Raw genomic sequence first — 20,493 nt, forward strand, 5'->3', positions numbered from 1 at the left:
ATTTGACAACCGTTCAGAAAAACAGAAAGATTCAGTTTGCAGCCACAGAGACTGCAAGATACAGAAAGAAAGTTGATGAAGCTCCACTAGAAAGAGACCTGCAAAGGACAAGAAGGCAATCAAGAACAGCTGGCATGGATTTATGAAAGACAAATCACACTTGGCCAACCTGATTGCATCCTGTAATGAAATGGCTGGCTACGTGGACAAGGAGGGAGCCGCAGACACAACAGATCTTGACTTCAGTAAAGCTTTTGAAATAATTTCTCACAGCACTTTCACTCACAAACTGAGGAAATACGGCTTGAACAAGCTGTTAGATGCATTGAAAACTGCCTAGGCTGACAGGCTCAGTGGGTGGCAGCTGGTGGCTTGGCAACCTGCCTGAAGGCCCATAACAAGTTGAGTGCTCTAGGGGTTGATACTAGGGCCCATATAGTTCATTGTCTCCATCAAAAACCTGGACCATGGGACAGGATGCACCCTCACCATATTTTAAGACAGCACTAAGTTAGGGGAGTGGTTGACACACTAAACCATAGAGCTTTTAGTTCTAAGGAACTTTGAAAAGCTCAAGGACTGGGCTGACAGAAGCCTTAACACATTCAACAAGGAGAAACACAATAAAGGAGAAACACTCAGCCCTGCAGCTAACGCAGAATAAGCCCTTCCATTGGTACTGGCTGGGAAGAAATAGGCTGGCTATCAGCTTTGCCAAAAAGGACCTGAGGTTATGTGAAAGCCAAGTCCAATATGAGAAAACAGTGTGCTCTCATCCCAAAGAGGGCAAACCACACAGCAGCCTCTGCATTGGAAGGAGTATGGCCAACAGAGTGAGGAAGGTTATTATCCCCCTCTGCTGAGTGTTGGTGAGGCCCTGGCTGGACACAGGGCCCAGTTTGGTGCTTCCACAGATCAAGATGGCACATCTCCAGTGAAGGCTACCAAGATGATCAGGATCTAAATCATACCACCTTGAAGGAGAGGTTGAGGGATCCTGGGCCTGTCTTTGTTGAAGAGCATAAGGAGTCATGTATCAGCAGCCTGCAACTATTTGAAGGGGGTTTACGAATATGACAGAGCTAAACTCTCCTTGGTAGTGGTAGGCAATACAACAGGAAACCATGGGCAGAAGTGGCTTAGGAGGTCCAAAGAGGAACATTATGAAACAAATTATTTATTTGGAAGGTAGGTAACCTGGACAAACTATGAAATTTTTATTTTGGATGGTTTTGAGAGCTGTGATTTACTTTCAGCAGGGTGGCTGGGCTGTGCAACATACAGAGGTCCTTTCCAACCAACCCGTTTATGATTGTGCACAATTGTAAAGCTGATGACTTTCCTGGTCTGTGATTCTTGTTTATTGTTGGAAGGTAGCCTTAAAATGGTCACCAAAATGTTGTCTGGGTTTTATTAATTTATGAGTGTGTTTCAATATACCCATGAGCAAAAATAAAAATACTCTGCCCATCTGTTGATATCTGCCAAACTGCAGATGTTCTTTTCTGAAAACAGAGTATTTCATTGCCAGATTTAAACCATTATCTGCTACTTCAGTTGGCAGTATAAAAATAACAAAGAAATGCAATGCATTTTGAGAATCCACTGGTTGTAAACTAATTCAGTGTGTTAATTATTCAACTTGTATAAGTGATGGAAGTGCCTGTAACCATCCCCGGGAGTCCCCAAAATAATTTAAAACTCTTGAGTGCAGCAACTCTGATACATACCCTTTCCTCTCTGAATAATTACATTCTGAACTATTTACCTTTTTTTTTTTTTTTTTTCTTTCTAGAAAGTATGCCTAAGGTCACTGTTTTGACTCAAGTTTTGACTGAACTAAGAGCTATTCCTGCCTCCTTCACACCAGGGGCTTCTCCTCCCTCTGCACCCCAGGAGAGGCCACACCACCCACCTTCCCCTTCCCCGCACCGCACCCCGTGAGCATCCCGGCTTCTCTTGCTGCTTTCCTCGTTGCGATCGCAGTCCTGAGTCCTTATTCTTAAAAGCGCTGTTTGTGGTTAATGAATCCCGCTGGGAGTACGGCCCCACCATACACCTGCCACCCGCCCACCCGACGCCCGCCTGGCCCGGCAGGCCCTCAGCCGTAGGGGCGTTGCTTCGCCGCCGGCTGCCGGGGCGGGGAGCGCGGCGCCCGGCCAGCCGCTGCTTCCCCTTCCCCCAGCGCCACTCAGAGCCGCCGTCCGGGCCGGCAGCAGCAGCAGGAGGAGGAGGAGGAGCGGGCGAAGGCTGCCGGGCGGCGGATGGCGGCGGGGGCGAGTGGCGGCGGCGGCCTGCTGCCCTTCCTGCGGCTGCTGGGGCAGCTCAAGGTGAGCGCGGGGGCCGCGGGAGCAAGGCCCGCCTCAGCGGGGCGGCGGGCCCGCCGTGGGCCCGGGCGGCCGCCGTGGCGGGCGGGGAGGCTGCCCGCGGCCTTCGCCGGCGTGGCAGCGGGGGCGCACTCGGTGGCGCCCGGCCCGGCCGCCGGGGCCGGCCCGGCCGCGGGGCGGCCGGCGGAGAAACCGCGGCCACCGGGGCGCCACCGGCGGCTCGCCGCGGCGCCTGCGACTCGGAGACGGCCGCCCCGGGTTTGGGGCTGCGGCGGGGACACGCGGGCGCCGGCCGGGGGAGGGCAGGAGGGGCTCGGCGCTTCGCCGTGAGCGCCGTGAGGCTGAGTGCGCCTGGGATCAGGCAGGGAGAGTGCGGAGGAGCGTGTGGAGAGGTACCTGTGTAAAGGCGTCCGGTCACAGCCTCGGGGGGCCCGGTCCTTGGGGCAGGTGTTTCTCGGAAGCATCAGATCTCAGCGGAGCGTGGAGGTCACGGTGGGACAGAATTTCGGCTGGCAGCTCTGAAGCGAGGGCCTTCAAAACCTGAGGCGTTAACGTTTCTCTGACGCCGTCCTCACACAGAGAGTACCACGGACGGGATGGGTGTACAGGAACGTGGCGAAGCCAGAGAGCGTATCGGATCACATGTACAGGATGGCGATGATGGCTTTGGTGACCGAAGACAAAAGCCTTAACAAGGACAGGTGAGACTGCCTCTGGTTATCATGACCATGTTAAATGCTGTGGGAGACGCTTAAAATAGCTGGTATCCTGAGGAAGAGCTTTTAAAACGCACTGAAGGAGTTTGAAACGCTTCCCCCTCCATTCTTTGGACAGGGTGCTCTTTACCTGGAGAGCTGAAAGACTTGTTGAATTCCAGGTGCTGAGGCAAATTGTTAATGCAGAGGCCCTGAGCAGGCCTTCTGTCATGCCATAAACTCTGTTAAAACTCAGTTTGAAGCAACAGACAGCAAAGGCAAAGCCATACACCGTGTGGATTTTGATAGCACTCAGCAGCAGTAAGGAGCCTCAGAAATGATACAGTGTAGAAGAGAAAGCATCATTAGTCGTGAATGAGTTGTCAAGTCTGGTATGGGATCGTGCTTGTTTTGGCCCTTCAGGAGCTGATGAAAATAATGAAGGCTTTTTTTGGCTGTTCTGCTGCAAATTGACATAGCTACAGAATTGTGAGTGTCAGATTATATACTGAATTTGGGATGGCTCCCATCAGATTACCTTCTACCTGTTGTAGCATTCATGTGAACCGTATAATGTAGTTACCACAAAATCTCTGAGAGTCAAGCATACAAAAGCTAAGCATGTTATTTTTGAATGCTGTGCAGTTGTACAAACTGTATTTATATCTGAATCTACACTTACAAGCAGCAGGAGGTAGAAATCAGGAATTAAAATGTCTAGGTAGAAACTACTCTCCTTAGTAAAGAAGTGAAAAATGTTATGCAAACTTAAAAAACCAAAAAACCCCCTTTAAAATATGTGAAGGGAGTGAATTATGCAGTCTCTTAGCTTTATGAATAACAAGATATGAGTTAAAATGCTGAAAAACTAATTATTCTGTCTTTCGTATTTGTCAGATGCATACGATTAGCTTTGGTTCACGATATGGCTGAATGCATTGTTGGAGATATCGCTCCTGCAGATAATATCTCAAAAGAGGAAAAACACAGGAGAGAAGAGGTATGGGCATAAGGCACGAAGCCACATCTGCGAAGCATTCTGTGTGTTTTTAGTGTTCTGGTGGTAGTGAAGAGACCCTCTAAACCACATACTACTGTCATTGGCATTGGACAAATAAGCCACGAACAACCAAAGTTCTCAACTCATGATTTTTTTCTACATGTAATGTCACCAAGTACAAAGTTAGGAAGGAGAACCTTTGAAGTACTCTTGACATTGGCCATTTATTCCTGAACTAGGTGGATTTTTGGTAGCCTGAATTAGTCATTTTGACCAGCTTTACCAAGAGGTGGGGAGCAGGGAGTAGGTGCACTGAGGGGTGGATGACAGTTCATGGCGGACCATTTGTGTGGTGTGTATCATGTGGTTGTGGCCGAGACTTATTTAAATTTAAACCATTTGTGCAGGACTCCAGACATGGGTGCATGAGTCATGAGCCTTTGAGTGCGGTGTGCCTAGCGTTATTTTATTTTTGGCCTTGTATGTATCCAAACTGTTGGTTTGTCATTTCTAGTTTGCTGCATTATTTGAAGAAAATGTAAACCACTCCTCCAGCGACAGCTAGAGGGCAACGTGATGCCTCAAAACTCTTCAGAGGCTACAATTAGCTCTTCAAAGAGTGTAAAAAAACGTTGCAGTGATTATTTTCCCCACCACTACCTTTTGTGCTTACCTGTTTAAAACTAGGGGCTGGGGGAACTATGACTAACTCTAGGAGTTAGCTCTTTGCTAAGAAAGTGGAAATTAAAGATCAGCATTCTTGAAGTACTGTCTTTACTGACTGCAATTTTGATATTTCTTTTTTTTCAATTTATTTCATAGTGTGTTATTACAATAAACAAAAAACCTTTTTCCTGGAAGCCTCCAAAGGTTGTTTTGTCACTGAGGATAAGGCTTCAACTTTGCCTAGAGGGACTTCTCATTTGTGTTCAGGCAATGAAAAAGATATTTTAATGCCTAAGTATGTTTAAGAAGTTTTCTTAAGTATTTGCAGCTCCTTCTGCTCCTGTTTCACTCAGTGAGGACTTTGCTGTTGACTTTTTGGGAGTGAAGGTCAAGCCCTAAACGTTGAGGCTGACTCTGAAATACTGTTGTAAAAATACACTAAGGGTAATGGTTTCATGAGGTGGCTTGAGCTGAATTATCAATATGCTGCTTCCGCTGCAGAGTTCTCCTTTTTTATCCCCTTTGCTCTACGGCTGACATTGAGCTGGTTCTGAAGTTTGCTGCTTGTGCAGTAAGTTTAATCAGCTAGTCTCACCAAGGGTAAGGCAGCAGAAAATGAACTTGATTTTTTAAAAAAAAAAAAGTTTGGGTTTCTTCTTTGGGGTTGTTTGGTTGGTGTTTTTTTGCCAAGTAAGTCATTTTGGCCTGCTAACCTTGAAATCTGATGAGCTCCAGAGCTGGAAGAAGGTGGGAAGGAATGAGACCTTGATGTTTCAGTGGTGGGGAGCAGCAGGTTCAGTTCAGCCCTATTGTGAAACTATACCCTGTATTTGAGTGGAGAAACAGTCATGGCACAAAACCTTCGTCTTGCCTGTGATGTTGATTGTTTCGGAAGCAGCCCTTAGTGTTACTAGGAAAACAGTAGAAATAGCGCAGAAATGAGACTGATCAGCTGGGAGAGCACAAAGAGCCTGCAGAGCATTTTCTGCTTGCTGATTACACCATCAGTTTGATACTGCGTTAAACCTTGTGCCAAGATTTTTGTTGTTGAACAAATGGTATCTCAGTCTTGGAGCACTGCGTTTTATTGCTGCAGGCTATTAAATGGATTTTCTTCCTCTGTTTTTCAAAATTGGAACATTTTTAAAGGCTTATGTTGTGTTGTCTGCCTGACAGACAGTACCTGCTCTCAGCCCTGTTAGTGGAAATGTGCTACTTTAGTGTTTGGGAGGGCACAGTTGCTTGTCAACACTGGAAGTTAGTATTTCGAAGCTGCTTTTATGAACTGCACCTATAACCTATTAAGTTCAAATTTTGCCGCCACTAGTTAAATTTGGAAGGCAGAGCTGGTAATTGACTTCAGTTCCCTGGCATTTGACTTGCCTGTTTTGCTCTGGGCTTCTTTTTGGATTCTTGAAGATACTGGAAGCACTTTCAGGTTGTTTTTCTTGTGTTTTAGACTACTTCTCTAACACTTTACTTAAGCAGCTCCCAGAAAAGATTCTTCACTGAGAGTGGTCCTGCTGTTTCTCTGGCAGATTTATGTACATGTGCACTTTAGAATAATACACAGTGTAGTGTATGTTTCTACAAACTTGGCAATAAGTAGTTAATTCTTAAAGATAATGATAAAAATATACTTGCCCAAAAAATGGATGAATGGAAATGGCTTCTTTTTTTCAGGCAGCTATGCAACAACTGACCCATCTTCTATCAGAGGACCTCAGAAAAGAAATTTATGAACTCTGGGAAGTAAGCTTGCATTCTTTTGATCCTTTGCTAAAATTCACGGTGACCCGTTGTCCTCTTCCTGTTTGTCATCTCTTATTTTGACCTCAAGCAAGATAGATTCATTTGCTTGGGAGATAAAGCTAATGGTATGAGTCAAGGTCGCTTTGGAATCCTTTTCAAATAGAAACCCCAAACTTTGGTAAAATAACCAGCTTCTGCCTTTGGCCTCTCAAAGTTACAGATGAACCTATCCCGAGCTTGGTTTGTACAACTGAAGGAAGGGTTTGTCTTCTACATCCAGCCCTCTTGGAAATAAATCTGGTTTTTTACTACATTTTCTCCTTTGTTTACATCTTGCCATTTGCAGCTCATGATCTTTTAATACAGGAAAAAATAATGGGAGCTGATGATGCTGTGGAGTATTTTCTGCTTTTTATGGAAGTAATAATTTATGTGGCTTCCATTTCTTTATTATACAGCCCATTAGGTTAAAATATTTAGTAGTAACTTCTGGTTTAAACTTCAGTGTGGTGCACTGACACATAACAGTGCTTTTCTACAAACAGCACAGATTGCTGGCTGGTCTTGGGTACCTTAAATGTTTGTATTGGAAAGTATCTTCTCTATTTGAAGGTGGTTTAACTTTTTGATGTGAACTCATGCTGTTAATTGATAAGATCTTTTATACTTGCAAACTAGGGATGATTAGATTATTTCCAAACAATTAAAGTTTATAATTGCTATGCTTTATCTTATCCTGGCATGAGGACAAGTGCATCACCAATCTCTTGTTCACATGCTGCAAACAAAGCATTATATGTTTCTTGGACCTGCAACTGTATTTTCTGCTGATATTCTTACTTTTCCACTTGGACTATATTTAAATTCCGGATATTTGCAGCCAATTTCTGCCTTTTGTTACAGCAGCCTGTTTGTTTGGGATTTTTTTCTTGCTGTAGCTGTGTGGTGAAACTGGCAATGGGGATGTGTTTTCAGTGCTATAATTCAAGGTAAAGGGGGTAAACCAATGTAACCAGATCTGGGAAATAATGTGTGTGCATTTGTTTAGTGAGCACGGGTTCCTTCTCCCTTGGGAAGCTGTTATAATTGAGGAAAAAAGTTGTTGATAGATACACTTATTCCTGTAGGATATTTTTTTTGCATGTATTTTTTTTTCTTTACCTCAGTCTTCTGATTGTATAAGAAGCACGTAGCTTTTTATCATTCTCATTGACCATAATTTAACATATGCACAGTTTTGATCATTTGTTCTTTGTTTCTACCTTCAGGGTAATTTATTGGCATTGAGTCTCCAATGCAGCAGTACGAGTGTAAGCCACATAGCAGCGAGTATAACCTAAAAATCTAGTATTCACATGTAGTCCCTCTAGTCTTATTTTAAGTGGAACCACTAGTTGCTTCTTAAAACGAATTAAAAAAAAAAAAAAAAGCAGAAAACAAGAAGCTTCTGACCATTTGGTGTGATACTCTGCTCTCAGGTAGCCAGAGGCATTTCCCTCTGGTTTCTTTTTGTGAGGGAGGGAGCCCAGGGCTGAACAGTGACTGGGACACAAGTCTGTTGACACTCTTAGGAAGTCCTTCCTGCACTGCTCTGCCCTCATCTCCACCCTTCTTTCCCTTTCAGCCTTATGAGGACTATTGCTTTGGACAGTATTGGTGGGCACTCTGCAAGTGTAGTGTAGAGGTGAAAGGTAGCAGAAGGATTCCTCTGATATATTTTCACTTTATAACTTAATCCAGAATACATTTGAAAAAACATGAAAGTAAGTTAGTCAGCACACTTCTGTCCTGCCTTTTTATTTTCAAGAGCAAAAGTACAGGAGTCTTTTTTTTAAAAGGCAGACTGTGGTGTTTGAGAGACCAGTTACTGTTTTTTCAAAGTATACTGTTATTTCGCACTCTTACACCTGCTGGGAGGAAACAGTGTTTATTTCAGCACTGTGCACAGTGGCACATAGAATAGCTGATGTTTCTTGAGGTTAATGTGAACTGAGGTATGAATAAGATCTGGTGGGTTGTGTGGCACAAAGAGGTTGGTAACAGATTGATACTCCCAGTTAACTGCTGGAGGTGGGACAGACCTTTACGAGCAAAAAGCCATAGTTCTCCTGAAGTTCTCCTTTGTAATGCTGCCAAGAATTTGTTCTCTTTGGTAGCCAAAAAAAAAAAAAGAATAGAAATAAATAGATTTAAGAAAATAAGTAGTAGTTAAACAATCTAAAGGTGAGGCAAAGCTCAGATTGAAAGGAGGAAGGTAAAAATGTTGAAATGAAAGTGATTACTAAAATAACGATCAAAATGTAATTGAAAATTCAAAGCGTTGTTCAAATGCAAATAGAGTAGTATATGAATCAGTCATGGCTATCAAAATCTGGATGTCTGACTTTCAGACGTAAAGCAATAATAAGAACAAACAGGCTTCTAATACTATGTCAGACAAGGAAATGACCACGACGCTTATCTGAGTGTCACTGTGCTGGAATTACAACCCAGGATCTTGCCACTGTCAGTGGCATCCACACCCACAGTTGTCTTCTTAAGATGCAGAAAGAGATGCCATATTCCTTTGGTCTGTAAGAAAAACTCTCCCTGTGCTTTGTGCTGCTCTCCTCTGCAGAACTGCTGTGCATCATGGGTTGTGTGGATTTGAAAGCACAGATGGGTCTGGTGTGTACTTGAGCCTCTGGTCTGATTATTGGTGGTGGTGATGATGAACTGGTTCAGACCTGCTGAGGGTGTCAAATGTGATGGTGACCTGCCCAGACAGAAGCCTTTTTCTGTGGCTGGTATTGGAAGTCAGGAGAAGGCCAGCTGATGAGACATCAAATACAATGTAGTAGATTTAGAAAAGAAAATGAAACTGCAAACCTGTCCACAGCCAGCACTGGAAGCAAACAGCAGCAAAATTGTTCAAGTTGACTAGAAATGTGAATGACTCACAAATACATACTGGTGATGACTGGAGAGAGGGAAAAAGCAGAGAGATTAAAGGACTTAGTCTGAAGGGGAGGAAACCCCTTAACAACTCCTTCCCTATCTCCTAGGAGAGACATAAAGACATAAGCAGCTCAGACAGATTAGACCAAAGAGATTAAGAAGGAGTGACAGGAGAAATGTAAAGAACAACTCTTCATGAAAACAGCAAGTGGTGGAGAAATGTGCAAAATAGGTCTTAAAAACAGATAATGGTAATGCATAGGCACACACTACAGTAATTCATAGCCTTAGCCTGGCCTGAAAAGATCTTTTTAGATATAAAATGTTGTTAAATGGAACCTATTATTTGAGTTGTATATTGTGTAGGGTTGTCTCCATATCATCCCTGATTCAGTTTAGCGTATGCAAAAGAATTGTGTTCTTAAGTCCTACTGCGTTTAATAGCAATTTAGCATGTACTTATTTAAAGTGTTTTGCTGAATAGCAGTCTTAAAAGAGAGTGAAAGACGTAACTGTCATGAATATTTATGGCGTGGCTTGTACTACTGAAGAAAATTCTAGATCTATAAAGAGCTTCTAATACTCTTGTTTCAGAACAACAAATTTTTTTTCTTATAACTGCAAATCTGTTCAGGAATATGAAAACCAGTGTACTGCAGAAGCCAAGTTTGTAAAACAGTTGGATCAGTGTGAGATGATACTGCAAGCGTTTGAGTATGAAGAGTTGGAAAACACACCTGGCAGACTGCAGGATTTTTACGATTCAACTGCTGGTATGACATTTGGGCTTTTTTTGGTTTTTGTTTCATAAATGAAATGGAATATACAAATTGCCTTTTATCTGATAGACATTCAGAGGAAGTGAGAACTAGTTATTTCACTCATTGCTCCAGTACCCTAAATATTTTTGGGGAAACTTATTGCAGTGTGACAATATTGTACATTTATCTGTAGGTATTGAACCTGAATATCATTTACACCAAGTTCCTTTTACATCACTTTTTTACTTAGAGAGAGGTCCAGGCCCAACGTTCATTACACCTGCATGTGTTTAAGGATCTCCATGTAACGTCAGAGGGGGTATAAAGGAGGCTTCAGGCTTCACCGATGCTCCAACAGCAGCTTGTTTCTACTTTGTTAGTGTTTCATGAACCAGTGAAGTAGAATTTGTTATTCTTACATGAGCTATGGCCTTGTGTGACCTGCCCAAAGTACATGTGAGAACCAGCTCAGGGAAATGTTTTAGGTGCAATTGTATTGCTTTTTATTCTATCCACTGCTTTTCAAACTAAACTGATTAGTTGAAAGGAGAAATAGGTAAAATAATAGTATTCATTATTTTAGCAAGGGAGCTGAACACTAGAAGAGGACTGTGACTCCAAGTCATCCTATCCTGGGAAAAAACTAGAGGCAGACAAACTTGGGGAGGGGGCCAGCAATCACCAGACACAGTCCCTGACAAGTCTCATTTATACCTTGGTGACCCCTCAGGGAAATAATAAGCTTTCTGAAAAATGCAATAATTTGATTAGGGAAGAAGGAAAAAAGGGACATCAACAAAGCCAGAATACTTCATTTTCTAATTGACAACTTTCCCTCCTACCAGAATACAGTAACTTAAACTGAGCTGGTGTCTCAGTAGAGCCTACAGCATATACCCTAAGTGCATCTGTAATTGGGGTGGTTTCCTGTAGCAGGATACATAGTGTGGGATTATCTTAGTCAGGGTGCATCCCTTTTTCAGCTCTTAAGTGTCTTAATAGAGCACAAAATATTTTTGTAAGGTTTTTGGGAAGAATGGCTATAACTACTGTTATTCCATAGTTGGATTAAACTGGGAGTACTCTCTTTCTTAAAAGAATAATTTGACATTTATTCTGAGCCTAAAGTGACATCACTGCCAACCTTTCACATGTAGGAAAATGAGAGCATTTTTAATTAACTTTGTTTCTTTTGTTTTGCAGGGAAGTTTGTTCACCCAGAAATACTCCAGCTTGTATCTCTGATTAACACAGAAAGGAATAAAAAAAAAGCAGCTACATCTCATCCACATTCATGAGGTGTTCCTAAATGCTGTAGCTATAATAAATACTTTGTTTTATATTCTGTGCATTATTTTTCCTCCTATAACATCATTAATTCTGCCAGGAGATTTTTTTTCTGTGCATTCACTGATGAGAATCCCAAGACCACTTAGACAGGAGCAGGTAGGATAGTTACCTCCTGGATCAGAGGTTGTGTCAAGGACCAAATATTTGGAATTTGCATGTTTGGGTGGTTTTTTTTTTTTAATCAGCCTCTGATTGATGCAGTCTCAGTTACAAATAGATTCTCTACTGGGGAAATTTGCGTAAATTTAAAAATTAGCTGATGACAATCTAATCTGTTCATGTAATGCACTGACTGGGACAGGTCGTCTTGTTCTGTGACTTCTAAGTATGTATGGATTTAAGTACCTTCTGTATCAAATGGGTTAATACCTGTTCACTGTGCTACACTGAAGTGAGACCAATGAGCACTTTTCTCTAGAAGCTCTTGAAAGAGCCAGACTTAGAGATGAAATTTCTTTGGAGTGCGTAGGCCTTAAGAAGTGATGGTGGATAAAACTGGTAATCTCATTAATTACATTTTCTCAATATGTTTATTGTTTCATACAATTTTTCCACTGTTGATGGGTTGTATCAGGCAGTGGTGCTGACATTTCCATAAGGCCAGTATTCCTGACTCCCCCTCGCACCGGACTGGCAATTTTACAGTGGTTTGCACGAGTAATTGATAATCACAGAAGAGCTGAGGTTGGGAGGGACCTTCAGAGCTTGTGCAGTCTAATGCAAAGCCTGTACACGCATGCAGAGTGGGCTGTCCCTTGTTAATGCTGTTACCACCGCACTGATTCTGCTGTAAATGGCAGTTTTTAGTGGAAGTAATAACGCTAATGTGAAAGTACAGTGTGGTTGTCAAGTGAAGCTGTAGATGGTGGCAAATGCCATAATGAGGCCAGTCTGCACTAACTGTTGTGTCATGTGTGCAGCTGGAGATTGGGGAGAGGTCACAATTGCCAGATCAGGGAAGTGCACCTGGAAAAACTCCATGGTAGAGACCTGGAGCCAGCTTCTTTGTCTTCAGCCTCGTGTCAGATGAGGCAGCATACAGCTAAATTCAGTAGTCCTCCCCTTTAAAGGCAGGTGATTTAGGTGAGCTGTGGTGGTGCAATCCTTACCCCCCCCCGCCCCTCTTTGTTGGGCTGCTTGGTGCTAGGTGCGATTCCACCCACATCCCCCGAGCTATACACCAGTCTGTGGAGATAAGGACTGACAATGTTAACGAGCCTGGCTCCTGCCCCTCCCGATTGCTCGGAAATGGTTAAAATGGCCCATCAACTCCTCAGGGCCTGGCACACCTGTGCCTGGGATGTGGTCAAATGGGAACAATAACAGAGTCACACATTAATCAAATTCTTTTGTAACTGCTGGAAGGCACCAGAAGGCATTTGACAAAAGTCAATTATCTTGGACCCTATAAATGGCGACCACCAGGGAGACCCTTTGAGCTCTCCTGGATCGCAGCGGGCCTGTGACCAGCACCTCCCCTGAGCTGGGACGCCTCTCAGGTACCAAACCCTTAAGGTGTCGTCTGCTCCAGACGGAAGGCCAGGGCGAAGTCCCCCGCTTGAGTCTCAATTATCGCCCGTTGAGGAATGCCAAGGCATTGTGAGTATTTGCTCTAAACTCAAGAGGGAAATTTTCTTTGAGCTAGCTTCTCTTTACTCTGTGTGTGTGTGTGTGTGTGTGGGTACGTACCCTTGTTTCTGTGTGTGTATGTCTATTCTGTGTTCATTCTACTGAATCCAAACACCTTTGTTTCTGTATGTTTGTCCATTTTGTTATGTGCATGCATGTGTATATATGTGTATATATATAGGTACCGTTAAGTAAGTTAGTGTGAATCTTGTCATTTTAGAATCTGAATAAGTCGCTTTTCTTTCTTTTAGTATTTCTGAATTATTTTATAATAACAAATTGCTGTTAGTTATTAATAAACCTAGATTTCTTACTAAATATTACCGTGTTAATACTTTCATCCGCGACATGAGCACACATCTTCAGGCACTGGGACTTGGCAAACATCTCCTTTATGCAAACCTGAGGGGCCTGGCCGAAGCTCGCGCTGTGTTCTGTGGCTGCTGTCTTGGGCAGAGGCACGGCACGCTGTGCAGAGCTGCTGGGAGCTTGTGCCTTAGCGGTGGCACAGTGCCCAAAATCTGCAGAGCAGAGTGGTCCAGGCGAGAGGTGGGATGGCTGCTGTGCTCGGGGAACCCCGCAAGGCAGCCGTTGTGCCCTGTTGGAGACCCTGGAAGAACAAGCTGCGCTTTACTGAGCAATACGAAACCGTTTAGTGGTCACTGGTGGCTGACTGTCATACCGCAAGTGTGAAGGAGTCGGCCCATCATTCTTCAGGAATTACAAACCATAGTCTCCATCAGCTTGTATTGAATGCCAAGCACAGAAGAGCTACAGATGCAGTGCAAGACAGAACTGAGAATGTTCTTGACAAAGAAGTGGCCTTAAAAAGCTGTTTGATAGAAACATACACAGCACAAGCTACCCTGGCAGGAACAGTCGGTGCCTCCAAGGCAGCAGGAGGCTTTACTGGCTGGTGATGTGCTGTTGTGCAGGGGGCCCAGGGATGGAGCACTGAACCCCAGGCAGCCGGGCAGCGGTGCAAGAAAGGTGAATGCCAGCCTGGGAAACAGAGACGTGGTGCCTTGGTGGGGGGGGGTGGGGTGGTGGTGTTGGTTTTGTTTTGGGCACTGCATTTTAATAGAATTAGGAGGTGGTTGGAAAGAGGCTGGAGAAGAAAGTGCTATCAGAAAGCCTGAGCCATGACGACAGCCTGCAGGACTTCAGCCTTCCTAAGGCGATACTGAAACGTACTGTTCACGTGCAGAAGTGTGCTAGGCCCTGGACACACGACCTACCAGAGGAAATCACCTCCTCCCATGTCTTTCTCCTGATCTACTCATATCTGCACTGACCCTACACAGAGTGGCAGCTGCTGTAATGACATTAACATGTACAGATCTATACAGAAGAGAAGCTTGTCTGGCCAACCTACCTCCACGAGATTGTGTTCTTGCGATTTACCTTGATACTCTGCAGGGATGGAGCAAGGCTTAGAGATGCACAGTAATACCGGTAAATACACATAATTAAAAAAAAAATATCACAAAGTATAAAAGAGCAAGAGAGAAATTTATTTTTAATATCAATAATTTACACAAACTAAGTTGACTATTAGTATCTTCTTTGTTTAAATAAATTCACATTTATGCACAAAACCATGTAAAATAAGCTAGCAAACTGTTACAAGAAAACTGTACTAAAAACCCTAATTAGATTTTCTTCCATGCTAAAAATCACACTAAAGAGGCATTTGATATAAATATCCAAAGTTAACTTATGTCCACTAGAACATTACGAAAGGACTTCCAGCTCTGTAAAAACTATAACAAAAGCCACACTGGAAAAAAATCACTTAAAGCCAAGTTTTTTCACAATATTCTAAGCAGTCTGTAATGTCAAACTCACTGACACAGATTTGAAGCTTTGGCTTACGCTCAAAAAATGCATCCATTTTGAAAGTAGCCAGACTGTTTTCCATTTTGTTTATACTTTATTGATAAAGTTGTGCTCATCTCAGTCTGGTGAACTGAGTAATGCAACATGCAGACTGACATGTGCTCACTAGACAGTAAGACAGTGTCACAAGTGTGCTGCTCTTTTCTTAGAAAAAAATGTTAAAAGGATGCAAGAAAACATGCTGCATCAAAATTGCGAGATGACTGGCTCTTGGTGATTAGGCAGATATAATGCAGTTAGTGGAATTATGTCCTGGAGTGAAGCACAACAAAATTTTGACAGCAAAAGTAAAGTACCTACTCATTCTGTGTATTGTAAGATAACAGGGTTTACGCTAGCAGCTCTAAAATGCGGACTGAAGGCATGGGTTCTCTAATCTATGGCACATCTTAAGCCAATTGTTGGTTTTGTATTCTTTCACTTAAGGCTGTATGTTGACTGAGGCTCATAAATATACCTTCCCCTATTTTTGAGGGGAAGATACGGAGACAGAAATATTAGAGGTTCCCTTTTGTACTTAACTTATACTGTCAAGTCTTACCAAACCACAGAGAGAAAGCAGTCGAGCTTTTTAAACAAGCTTTTCCAGCTACAACAATCATCTTAAATCAGCAGCTGTGATCAGTTCAGTCTCTATATGAGTAACCTGGTGTCTCTTCCTGTTCCCCTTAACTCTGCTGACTAATGGGTGGAGAGCAATGCCAGACTGTACCAATGAAGGAGAAAAAGACTTTTTGTGACAGTAAGTGATTTAATTCCTTTAGGAAATAGATTATGTACAGACACTCCTGAGCAAAGGGCACATGGTATGGCTGGTAGACAGCTGGTATATGGACTATTGCTGGCAGTAGAAATCTTTGCACAGCTCTAGGTCCATCTGTCTGATGTGGCACTGAGAGGGGAGTTGGAAACCAACAGATAGAAAACAGTAAACTAAAAGAAGAAAGAAACTGAGACTGGGATATTGTTGGAGGGAAGTTACATAAGCATGAAAACTATTTTGGTCACTTAACATTGAATTTAGAGCATTATAAGTCAATGACTTGCATGTGGTTTCTATGGAATACAAAGTACCTGATGATAAAATGGCCCACTTAAAACACAGCTAGAGAGAGGAGACATTTCTCCAGCACAAGGCCAGGGAGGCAATTTTCCACAGCTGACAAAATCTTGTTGCACAAGTTGGCTGGCAAGGGAGGTCTAAAAATCACTGACTAGGCAAGTCTCTGGAAGAGAGGCATGTGAGGCTCAGGAGGGCCTGCGGTCTAACACTGAAGCTCTTCTTCGCTCTCAGGGAGTCGGGTGCCGGCAAGAGAGCTCTGAGCGCTGGCATGAGCTGTAGAGCTGAGAACTTCTTCAAAACTGCCCCCTGTGTGGCTTGTCCCACCAACCTTGGTCTGAAACAAGGCAAACAAAGTGAACAGCAAGTTCCTCTGCTCACCCTGTGTAGCAAGTCCCTTTTGCATTCCATCCCGTGGTCATGGAGGGCTGGGAACTTCAAAGCAGGCAGAGACATGTGGGGTTGGGTTTTTCTTAGAACAAAAGCTATAAAAACAGTCAAATAAAGCAACCCCGTCCCTCCCTCAATTTCTAAACTTCTAGGCTGCACTCATCAAATCTGCCAGTGGCATTTATCATGCACTTAAAAGAACCAGTCCCTAAGTAGGCCCCAGGCAGGATCCTAGATCCTACCATTAACCTTGGTGCAGTTCTTCACATGAGTAGCTCACACTTGTTTCACTGTTTTTTCCAGTTCTGCAAAGGCTGAATAAAAGATGGGTATTAAAATGAACTAGTTCATCTGCCTTGTAAAGTGGCCCATCCACCAGCAATAGTAACACAGCTGCTCTCAAAATACATAAACTGTACTGGGATTTCAGAAAGTAGAAGGAATATAGTAACCAAAGAACAAAACCAGCAGGCAGAGCTTTAGCTAAAGATTTGGAAATGGTCAACACGAAGTGATGAAAAGACAAAACTGTTTTGACTGGGTTGTCCTGATAAGAGAGCATTCTTTTATGGCTTGGCTTGCTGATATGCCCACTTGAAGTTTATTCAAGCCTGAAAATTGGGCAAAACTTTTTACTCCATCCTAGAACTGCAGCAGGAAAAAGACAAGCTGGCATTTTTTCCAGCCTACCAGCCACTGAAAGCTTAGGAAGATTTTAATTTAATGAATTTTGTGTCCTAAGTTTCCAAAGGGTTAATCCTATGTAATCCTTTGCTTCATCAACTATCACAGGAGCTTGCCTAGCTTAAGAGTTCAATAAAATAAGGTGGTAGTAGGTTTGATATTTGCTCTGACAGTTTGAGTCACAGTTATTAAAAGTTCCTGTCTCAAGAGGTATCTGTATCCAGTCTAGTGGGCTTTGCTGACTTTCAGAAGTATCAGTCCATCGCTGATCTTTGCAAACAGCAATACAAAATACATATATTGTTAAATGTTGGTAGACTTGAACTGGCAGTGAAAAGGCAGCCACTGCCTAGTAAAGCTACTATTAAGTTTTCATGGCAGAACTCATGACTTTTATTTGCCAATTAAAATTCTCAAAAGAAAATTGATTCAGACTGATCAGTGATCATGAAAGTGTTCCTGCACTATTTGAAATGACTCAGATAAGGTGCATCTGAATTTGGACACCTCAAAATTAGAAACATTAATGCAGTTTCATTTCTACTAGCCTTTCTGCCTACTCCTCCATCCAAAAGCAAGAATGATCTAAGTCACTTTACTGAATACCCAGTGTTTATGCAAACATTTAATTCATCAGTGTTCTGATTTTCAGAAAAGTTGAAGAGAACTGGGCACCCAGGTCCTGTTGATTTCCAGGGGAAGCTGAACTGATACACTCTCTTAAGAAGGCTGCAACACAAAGTCCAAACTCCAAGAGCAAATAAAATCGAATTTGAAATTTGACTTCTAAATGTATGAAATCTGAACATCAGTTTTGGCTGACTACTAAATATTGTAGGACCACTGAAGACCTGTAGCTAATATGGGGCGGGGGGGGGGGGGGGGGGGGGCGGGCAGGAGATGATAAGGCTACTGCTGTTCTTTTCTTTTTTCAGAAGCGTTTCTGGGAAGTTTTCCACTTTTTTAGATCACAGCAGGATCCTAGAATTGAAGGAGCAGCCTATGATTTCTCCCCCACCACTCCTCTGTCTTCCAAATCTGCAGGCCTTGGAACAGAGGCAGGAAAAATGAAGAACAGTGCTGAGACATTCGCAGTTGTCCACAGCCTATGTTGGTGGCATCCTAGGTCCATGACTCCAGCTTCCTTTCTTGATTTGCACAAAGAAATGAAAGAAAGATAGAATACAGACAGAAAATACTTCAGAAGATGTTAGTGGGTTTGCCAATAAAGATGGACAATGAAGGTTTCATGGGATGTGGAAAATGACTTTAGACTCAAGACTTTTTGTTTTGTCCTGCTTAACTAAAGATTCCTTAAAGGATAATCTAAGAGCACCCTGAACATAATACGTTAAGAGCTGGCATGACAGTCTCCTCTAGAAGAATGCCTTTGCTTAATCAGCAAAATAAGATCAGGCTCCTCAAGAAGATCAGGGCTGTGCAGTTTGAATTGACTTTTCCTCTGAGTGACACACTGAGGTGATTGGAAACAGACATCCTACCCTGATGCAGAAAGGATATCACTCACATTTGTCCTTTAGCCCTCAAAGCAAAGCAAAAGGCTTTAAGCTGTCTTCTCACAGGTTGGTCATAAATGTAGAAGGAATGAATCTGTGGAGTCTAGAGTAGTCTAGAGCCAAACTTGGGAGCTAGAAGTACTGCTGAAAGCCCTGAGACTAGGTTTAGCAACTAAATGGGTACAAAAGGTGCTGCACTTCTCCAGTGTAGTTTCTTCTAACTTGTGAGTGGCGAAAAATGAAAAAAAAAATTTAAAAAAAATCCATTTCAGACCTCAGGTGTTCCAATGAGCTGCTTCCCTTATCTAAATGGGTAGAAGGAACATAAAGAGATAAGCAAGCAATACACTTGACAGCACCAGACAGGAATTCAGGCCTTCCAAGCTGATGCACCCCACTGCATGAATGATTTCTCCGACAGTGAAGTTCAGTATAAAAAGCATTTGCAGCTAAGGTGAAAAGAATTTATAGGAAGGTGTATACAGGCACTGAACTGGGGTTCTGGAGGTCTGCATTCTGTTATGGCTCCTTGGGATGCTGCCTCCCACATGTGAAACTGAGATGATGTCTCCTTCTCTGACACAGTGCACAATCGATGACATTACCCTGCACTATCAAGACTTAAAGTTGTCAGAACAGTCTATCACTAAATAAATGTGAACATTTAAAAGGTGAAAATATAGAGCAACTCTGCAATCTTTGGTGGACATGGGTCTTCAGAAACATAAGAATAAATTAAGCTCTCTGCTGCTTACTTTCCTCAGACACTGACTGGAAAATTTTATCTGCTGTGTGATTTCACAGTGGCATGGAAAAGACAGACCTTCCCTGTGTACCTGCTGCTTCAGTTCTAGCTGTAATTTGCATTTTCTGTAACAAGGAATGTCCTTCTGTCCCAAGTGGAAGGCCATTTTCTTGCCTTTTGAATGCTTTACAAGTTGTTATGTCCTTTGACATTAATCTACTATTTTCAGTTCCCCCTAAAATGAGGGTTGATCAATTTGGCTCTTGTCCACTTGAAATACATTGGAATCTTTCTATCGCAGCAAAGTAAAATGCTATTTTATGAGCACACTTGGCTATCTGATGAACAAGAACCATTAGGAGACAAACCCTCTTGTTCCCCCCCTTGAATGTGCCTCACCATGCAGCCAAAATTAGCTCACTGCAAATTTGCCATGCTCTGTCCTGCTAAGAGCCTTAACAAGTGCTGTTAGTGATAACTGGTAACTTTGCCATCAGATCTTCCTGTCCCACAGCAAATATGTCAATATAGTTTTGAAATTTTAAATCCAGACAAGACAATGAAATTTGAGAGGAAACACATCTGTATTAAAGAAGGATGAGTTCGGTGCTAAGAGCCACACAGGTAGCATGAATCAGACCCGAGTTACATGACAGCTCCCACCAGCAGAGTAAGGTGCACTTGGTGAGTATATCTCTAGCACTGAAAGGAGGGTAGCTCAGGGATGGAAGTTCACTCCACAGGCACATGGCTGTGTCCATCTGGCAGGGCACTGCACTAAGCTCATGAGGCCACACTGCTTCCAAAATCTGACTTTGCATCTCCACATGGCTCTGCCTTGCACAGCATAAACAACCATGGTCACACCTTACGAGATGCCTCTGCTTTCCATTTCAGTATGGCCACATTTTGGGCATTTCTGAGAGCATCTCTTTACTCTGGCAGACAACAGAAGTAATTTCTTAGTAACAAAGCAGAGAAAGACTATTTCTCTGCATATTGCCTTCATTTTCCATTAGTGCTCTTGCAGTTCCATGAAATTCTTGATGGAACAGCGAATTCAACCAGTCTCCTGTACAAA

The 20,493-nt window shown here is 42.9% G+C and overlaps 2 protein-coding genes across 3 annotated transcripts in view; one reads left to right on the forward strand and one right to left on the reverse strand.

The window, feature by feature from the left end:
* Window positions 1-2,095: 2,095 nt before the first annotated feature.
* Window positions 2,096-11,478, forward strand: HDDC2 (HD domain containing 2). The gene is made up of 6 exons (XM_074819194.1): window positions 2,096-2,330; window positions 2,907-3,028; window positions 3,920-4,022; window positions 6,372-6,440; window positions 10,012-10,150; window positions 11,342-11,478. The coding sequence occupies exons 1-6, from the start codon at window positions 2,265-2,267 to the stop codon at window positions 11,434-11,436; spliced, it is 594 nt and encodes a 197-aa protein (XP_074675295.1). The 5' UTR covers window positions 2,096-2,264; the 3' UTR covers window positions 11,437-11,478.
* Window positions 11,479-14,610: 3,132 nt separating this feature from the next.
* Window positions 14,611-20,493, reverse strand: part of TPD52L1 (TPD52 like 1) — a 58,259-nt gene continuing 52,376 nt past the window's right edge. For both annotated transcript variants that reach the window (XM_074819197.1, XM_074819195.1), the window contains one exon: window positions 14,611-16,413. In XM_074819197.1, coding sequence (XP_074675298.1) covers window positions 16,282-16,413 — 132 coding nt within the window. In that variant the 3' untranslated portion in view covers window positions 14,611-16,281. The remainder of the gene's footprint in view (window positions 16,414-20,493) is intronic.

This window comes from Strix aluco, chromosome 3 (assembly GCF_031877795.1).
Source record: "Strix aluco isolate bStrAlu1 chromosome 3, bStrAlu1.hap1, whole genome shotgun sequence".
In the NCBI taxonomy this organism is placed as follows: Eukaryota; Metazoa; Chordata; class Aves; order Strigiformes; family Strigidae; genus Strix; species Strix aluco.

Coding starts and splice junctions, on each gene's coding strand:
- HDDC2 (XM_074819194.1), top strand. CDS start 2,265: ATGGCGGCGGGGGCGAGTGGCGGCGGCGGCCTGCTGCCCTTCCTGCGG. Junction 2,331..2,906: donor GGCTGCTGGGGCAGCTCAAG/GTGAGCGCGGGG, acceptor GTCCTCACACAG/AGAGTACCACGGACGGGATG. Junction 10,151..11,341: donor TTTTTACGATTCAACTGCTG/GTATGACATTTG, acceptor TTTGTTTTGCAG/GGAAGTTTGTTCACCCAGAA.